General features: G+C 38.2%; 1 protein-coding gene across 1 annotated transcript; it reads left to right on the top strand.

Moving 5' to 3' along the window:
* The first annotated feature begins 234 nt into the window (after positions 1–234).
* On the top strand, positions 235–2,512 carry LOC133868442 (rac-like GTP-binding protein RAC13). Its single transcript, XM_062305340.1, has 7 exons — positions 235–519; positions 809–896; positions 987–1,096; positions 1,202–1,265; positions 1,792–1,856; positions 1,980–2,045; positions 2,166–2,512. Exons 1-7 carry the CDS (start codon positions 421–423, stop codon positions 2,262–2,264), a joined length of 591 nt encoding a protein of 196 aa, XP_062161324.1. The 5' UTR covers positions 235–420; the 3' UTR covers positions 2,265–2,512.
* The last annotated feature ends 1,000 nt before the right edge of the window (positions 2,513–3,512 follow it).

Below are 3,512 nucleotides of genomic sequence, written 5' to 3'. Positions count from 1 at the left end.
CAGGGCAAACTAATCTTTAGCTCAGCCCAGCTAAGCACAAAGCCAACCAATAATAATGGTGACACCCTACCCTTTTTTTGACTCTTCTTGGATGGTACCTCATTTTGCTCCTAATCTAATCATAGTGGAGTTGGTTAACTAATCAAATGTTTCTCTCTTCATCACGCTTTCCCTCCCTTTTCATACACTTGAACCAACTAACGCTGCCACCAAACTTCCTTTGCACCTAAAGGGAAGAAAGGATTACCCCAAAAGCAATCATTTTGAATTGGATGAGCTTCAACTAAAGTGGGTGATTGGCTTATAGGTAGTTAACTCCCCTGCCTTCCCCTTTCATTTCTCCTCACTCTTCAAATTGCTTCATTTTCTTCTTATAATGCTCCTTTGTTTGGGACAAAGAGAATAAGGGGGCCTTCAGAAATGAGCACAGCCAGGTTTATCAAGTGTGTCACAGTGGGGGATGGCGCAGTGGGAAAGACTTGCATGCTCATTTCCTACACTAGTAACACCTTTCCAACGGTATGATTCTTTCTGTTGTTCATGGAACCTTTTTTTCTTTTTCTTTTTTCGTGTCCAGATCCTGGAACACCGCGCAAAGCGCCTCTCTCCACACGGGTTGGGTAAAAATGGTCGATTTCAAATCTGATGCTTCACGAGGCACTGGCTTACACCTCGTCCACTCGAGCCGCCAACCCCCTGGGGTTGCTCGTTGAACAATTTATGTGCAGAAAACAGTGATCATGGCCATCATCATGACATGAGTAAAACAATCATGAAAACCAATTTTTTTCCATTTCCTTTTTGGTAGGATTATGTTCCAACGGTGTTTGACAACTTCAGTGCCAATGTGGTGGTAGATGGTAGTATAGTCAACATTGGCCTATGGGATACTGCAGGTAATTCCGAGTTAGATGCAGTTTTGGTTACATTTCTTTGTCCTTTAAAAGGAAAATAAGTTAAAAGATAAATCTTACAAATTACAACAGGACAGGAAGATTACAACAGGCTAAGGCCTCTAAGTTACAGAGGAGCTGATGTGTTTCTTTTGGCCTTCTCTCTAATCAGCAAGGCCAGTTATGAGAACATCTCTAAAAAGGTTATTTGCTCTCTTGCCAGAATTTTCTTTTTTCTGTTTTTTTTTTAATAAGTATTTTTGTCTTAAGATTATCATCTCATAACCTGCGAGATTCATGTCTAGCAGTGGATCCCTGAGCTAAGGCATTATGCACCCAATGTACCAATTGTGCTTGTGGGAACCAAACTTGGTAAGAAAATTTAGTTTTAGACGCATTGCATTCAAAACTTGTTGCCATAATGACAAAGTTTTCCAAGATATTCATGAATTCAAGTTAAATGCTTAGAAGAAGAAACAGAGTACAAAGGAAAATTCACAAATTTTCAAAACCTACTTCATGTTCTGCTTATATAATGATAATCTGACTGTAAAATCATGATTTATAGAACCATTAAGCTTATATAATGCATGCTTATTACTTATTACCTAATATGAACTGCTATTTCTCTACTGAAATTAGTTTTGAGTGTTCATAGATCATCTGAAATTTGTTCCCCAAATGTGCTTCCACCTTATGACGTGTCTGTTGATTTTTTATTCAAATGGTGCCAATTGAAATGAAAATCTTTCCTTCGATATTTTAAATAATTGTTCATAACCAAGTTAATCAACTTTCTATGTGACAACTTTTGATGATCATTAATCTTTTCAGTGTAAGTTCTTCAACTCTCAGTAACCCCATCCCCATACTTATCATGGACAACTTTTAACTGCAGATTTGCGAGAAGACAAGCAGTTCTTGGCTGATCATCCTGGAGCAACGGCAATAACAACTGCTCAGGCATGTCATCCATGGATAAAACATGTGTAGACCCTATTAGTATTAAGCTATACATATTACATACTACATTTAATCAAAAATATCTTCGGGGTTGACATGAGATTGATGATCATTACTCATTAGGGCGAGGCATTGAAGAAGATGATCGGTGCAGTCGCTTACATAGAGTGCAGTTCCAAAACTCAGCAGGTATCTCTACCTATATCATGTCCAAATTAAGATAACAACCTTAATGTTCTTCCATTTTGTTTTCAAGGAAAACTTAACAAAGTTAATTCCACTCATGTCTTGGTTCTTCTGGTTTTGCAGAATGTGAAGGTTGTCTTTGATGCTGCAATAAAGATTGCTTTGAGGCCACGAAAACCAAAGAAGAAGCTACGCAAGCAAAGAACGTGCGCCTTCCTCTAATGCTAAAAAAAATCAGCGTTGATCCCAAATTCTCTTCTCCAACGTTGCTGTCGATTATATATATAGTTCATTTTAGTTTCCTGCAATTGTCATTTTACTCAGAAGTTTTGTCTGGAGCCATGGAAATCTCTAGGGGGGGGACAATGGATATATGTAAACTTCTATGCTGCAATATGAGTTATATTATGTGCAGTATTAAATTGATTCTTTTTGTTTATGGCAAAACAAGAGCCCCTTCACCATTTTAACATGGTTGTATCGGTAGCACAAAGTCACTCTGCAGTTTCATCTGCTGTAGAAAAATCAATTATAGAAGAATAATTTGTTATAGTTAGACTATACTTGCAAAAACATTGCAATCTCAGCAAACAACCCGTTTGTCTCCTGCCCCAACGGCTCTAGAATTCTGGCCTTCTTTTATGGAATCTCCTTTACGAACGAACTCGATGGTTGCAACTTGCAACTTGCAACTCGGAACTTCGACACACCAATGAACTCACTAGTGATGATCTACCAAATTCGTAAGAGGCTGAAAGTCATCGGCAACTCGGTGACAAAACATCAAAATACAACCCAAGTGAAATAATAAGTAACCCTATCAAACCAGTAAAACCGAACTACTTCCTATTTTACACTGCTGTAGGAAAATGAAATGAACCACATCTATATCCAAAACATCCATATCAAACTCACACAAAATCACAAAATAATACAAAAAAAAAAAAAAAAAAAACTACTCCCTTTTTTGTCAGGAAAGGACACAATCAATGAGATCCTCTATCAGCAACCTAGGAAATCCTGCTCCATCCAATTAATCCAGACGTGCCATCACATCTGTCAAAGTCGGCTGAGCAGGTTTGGACGATGAAGGGTCTTTGGATGGTCTTGTCTCAGCTGCCAATGCTGCTGCCATCTCATCAATTTCCCGGTCAAGCTCATCCTACTAATAGCAGGCTAAAGAGAAACTCGAGGCTCATGCATGCGGCCGAATGGGAACTTCTTGAGCGAAAGCACTGCGAGTAATCAGTGCAATGAAATGTGGGCTCGCTTTGTCTTGTCCAAGAAAAATAGCCATCAGCAATTGGTTTTTTTAGTAGACAACCTTTACACAAATCCTAAATATTGAAACAAACTTTCTAGCTACAACCTTAAAAGTAGATTAGGATTGCACAAAGTTTACATAAAACTAAATATTACTACTTAATCCCCATCTTTGGGATTCGGAATAGCTATTCTATTAGAAAAATA

The sequence above is a fragment of the Alnus glutinosa genome, chromosome 5, assembly GCF_958979055.1.
Source record: "Alnus glutinosa chromosome 5, dhAlnGlut1.1, whole genome shotgun sequence".
In the NCBI taxonomy this organism is placed as follows: Eukaryota; Viridiplantae; Streptophyta; class Magnoliopsida; order Fagales; family Betulaceae; genus Alnus; species Alnus glutinosa.
This window is presented reverse-complemented; position numbering and strand designations above follow the sequence as displayed.